We start from the raw sequence: 3,261 nt of genomic DNA, 5'->3' as shown, positions 1-3,261 counted from the left end.
TGATCCAGTTCTGAACTGCTGCACTGTGGTTCAAAATAAACACCTAGGATATTGAAGTGAAATGTTAGCTTGAGAAATACTAAGGAATGGCAGTAAAATGGATATGTATTGTTATAGAAATAACAAAGAACAAATGCTTACCAGACTGATAGAACCTGAAGGATGGATTTGAAGCATCAATACCAACTGAGATGGGACCTACGGTTGCTACAGCCTCCATGAGTGCTCTTTCTTGCCCAGATGGAATGTCTACAAATCCAGTGACATTAGCACCAGAGCATTTTGGCTGGTATTCACAATAGCTATCCTTTTTAAATGAAATAGAGAAATGATCTTAAATTTTAAATTTAAATTTATCAGCTTTTATTGAAGTGGTTTAAATTTAATGAATTTAAAATTGATGGTCACAAAATGATCACAAAAAAACCCAACACCCTTGGGCAATGTTCTCCCAGTCAATTTATTAACAGCTCAAGAAAATAGCTGGATGGGTGTGGTTTAAGAGCGTTAAAGGGCCAGATAATGGGAGTTAAGTGAGTAGACATTGGTCACACAACTAGAAGTGTCTGATGCCCCACTCTTATAATTCCTCAGCTTTTCCACCTGTAAAATGAAGATGTCTGACTAGATAATATATAAAAGGCTTTCTTAATCTTAACTATAGAGATAAGGCAGCTGAGTGGCTCAGTGGATGGAGAGGCAGGCCTAGAGACTGGAGGTCCTAGGTTCAAGTCCGGCCTCAGACACTTCCAGCTGTGTGACCTTAGGCAAGTCACTTGACCCCTACCGCCCACCCTTACCACTCCTGGGCCAAGGACGGTCCCTAGCCTGGATGAAAAAAGGAGGAGGGTTGGGCGTGGGGCTAGCAACCCTGTAAAAACTACATCTGCTAAAGAAACTGCAACCTAAAGTAGGGGCAGCTGGGCTAGCTCAGTGGATTGAGAGCCAGGCCTAGAGATGAAAGGTCCTAGGTTCAAGTCCGGGCTCAGACCCTTCCCAGCTGGGTGACCCTGAGCCACTGTGTCCCATTGCCTACTGGTTGTGGCCCTATGCTCCTAGAATGGAGTCCCAGGATAAAAAAAAAATAGATATAATCCAATATACAAATTTTCTTCATGTGATTTATATATAAATGCTTGTTGTTGTTGATCTCAGTCCTGTTTCTGACTCTTTTGGGAGCTGTCTTGGTAATTTACTGACCTTCTCCAGCTCATTTTACAGATGAAGAAACTAAGGCAAACAGAATTATATTGCTTGTCTAGGGTCATACAAGGATATCAGGGTCTAGGCCAGATTTAAACTCAAGAAGATGAGTCTAATGGTCTATCTACTGGTCTACCTGGGCTACTCATAACTGCTTATAGTATTATTTTAAACTTTAAATATTAAAATTAAAATAATTTTAATTTAATATATAATTCTTTAAAATATTTTAATAGCTGTAGCTAAATACATAGTGAACAGGCACTAATTTTAACCGCTGATATATTTTGGATTCAGCTATAAATTCTGAGGTTTGATTAGGGAGGCAAGTATTTAAATCTGCTGTCTCTATAAACCTCCTCAGTTCTCATTCCCTTGAACTGAGTTTCTCCATTCAATCCCCATTTTAGCTAAGCCAGAATGATGGGGCATCTAATAACTATGTTTTCCTTTCCAACAGAGAGATGACTCCTCTTGTGTCAAAGCCTCCATTTTCTTAACATTAGTTTTTACAGGTTTAGCCAACACCCATTTCCCAAAAATGAGTCTCTCTATTCAAATATAGCCTAAATGAAAATTATGGGGATGTTTACCAGTCCAACATAAGGATAGCATTCCTCTGTATCAATGCCGCCATTTTCCTTCACATACTGGAAAGCTTTGTCCATATAACCACCAAAACAGCCATTGTTGTCTTTAGAGCAGTCAACCAAGTTCTGTTCACTAAGTGAAACAAGTTTGCCGGTTTTACGGAACCACTGACCTTCAATGGAGCCAGTGGCGCTAAATGCCCAACAAGAACCACACGGACCCTGAAAGTCAAAATGAAGGTGAGTTAGTTTATATGAAAATCTTAAAAAGCTTTTTAAGACAGATCTGAACAGTCTCAAAACAATGAGAGAACTCAATCACAGAGCTTATCTGAAGTCCCATTATTTAAATGTTCTATCAAAATCCTGACTGTTTTACCTGAGTTACCTATGGAGAGAACGTGAACAATTTAATACCTGATTCTTAACAGGAGTTACATAGCCTTTCTCTCTCCAATCTACAGATTCAGGAATCTGTGCAAAGAGAGGTTCATGAAGTAGAGATCCATTGGTCCTCCTCTGTAATCCATTGGATTTAAAGCCATTCATCACTTGTTTGAACTCTTCAGTGGTCTAAAATGAAAAGAAAGGTGTCTTATAGTAAGTGTATTGTGAGCAAAAAAGAATCGACTACTTAGAATTAGCAGATACACCCACCATGTCACCAAACTTATTCATTCCCATCTGGAAACTCTGTTTGCCAGTGTTGTACTCCAGATTGTGCATTTCAATCATTTTCAAATTCTTCTCCCATGTTGCTCTCCTCCAACTATCTTCATTCTGAAAAAAAAAAAATAAGGTTCAATAAGGCTTAAAAAAAAAATCTTACTTTTTGTCTTAGAATGAAGACTATATATTAGTTGTAAGGCAAAAGGGCAGTAAGGGTTAGGCAATGGGGGTTAAGTGACTTGCCCAGGTCACATAGTTAGGAAGAATCTGAGGCCAGATTTGAACCCATCAATAAGCTTTTGTATCATGCATACAAGTTAAACTTTCTTCAGACCAAATCCACTGTCAACAAGTAGGTTAGCACAGTTGGGATGGTGACTACATTTAAATATTGTGTCATATCCCAGAAAATTCATTTCTGAGAAGGGGTTCCAAGCTGTGATGATATAAGACATTCCTACCCCAACCTCATGTGGGAAAAGCAGCAATCTTGAACACATTAAGCTCTTGTTTTGTGAATCATTGGCTTCTGGGGGAAAGGTCATTTCATTAGACCACCTGGGAGATGTATGCACACACTGCTAGGGTAAAAAGTATTTAAAAGATTACCGCTTCATAGGTCTTCTCATATTGTGCCTTCCATTGGTCCCACTGAGAATCTAAAGATTGGTCATATTGTGGAGCAGCAGCCACTAATCCCAAGCATAGGGAAGCTAAACACAGGTAGAAATTCATGTTCCCAACCTTAAAGGAAAAAAAAGGAAGAAAAGAAATAAAATATTTATAATTAAAATCAAAC

The 3,261-nt window shown here is 38.7% G+C and overlaps 1 protein-coding gene across 1 annotated transcript; it reads right to left on the bottom strand.

Annotated features, from left to right (window-relative positions):
• Nucleotides 1–4: 4 nt before the first annotated feature.
• Nucleotides 5–3,197, bottom strand: LOC123253951 (procathepsin L-like; the record flags this gene model as incomplete). Its single annotated transcript, XM_044683034.1, has 6 exons — nt 3,072–3,197; nt 2,451–2,573; nt 2,211–2,366; nt 1,797–2,015; nt 142–307; nt 5–43 (listed from the first exon to the last, which is right to left on the bottom strand). Coding segments are annotated over exons 1-6 (829 nt in total), but the record flags the coding sequence as incomplete, so codon positions are not given.
• Nucleotides 3,198–3,261: the final 64 nt, after the last annotated feature.

This window comes from Gracilinanus agilis, unplaced genomic scaffold (genome assembly GCF_016433145.1).
Source record: "Gracilinanus agilis isolate LMUSP501 unplaced genomic scaffold, AgileGrace unplaced_scaffold11029, whole genome shotgun sequence".
In the NCBI taxonomy this organism is placed as follows: Eukaryota; Metazoa; Chordata; class Mammalia; order Didelphimorphia; family Didelphidae; genus Gracilinanus; species Gracilinanus agilis.
This window is presented reverse-complemented; position numbering and strand designations above follow the sequence as displayed.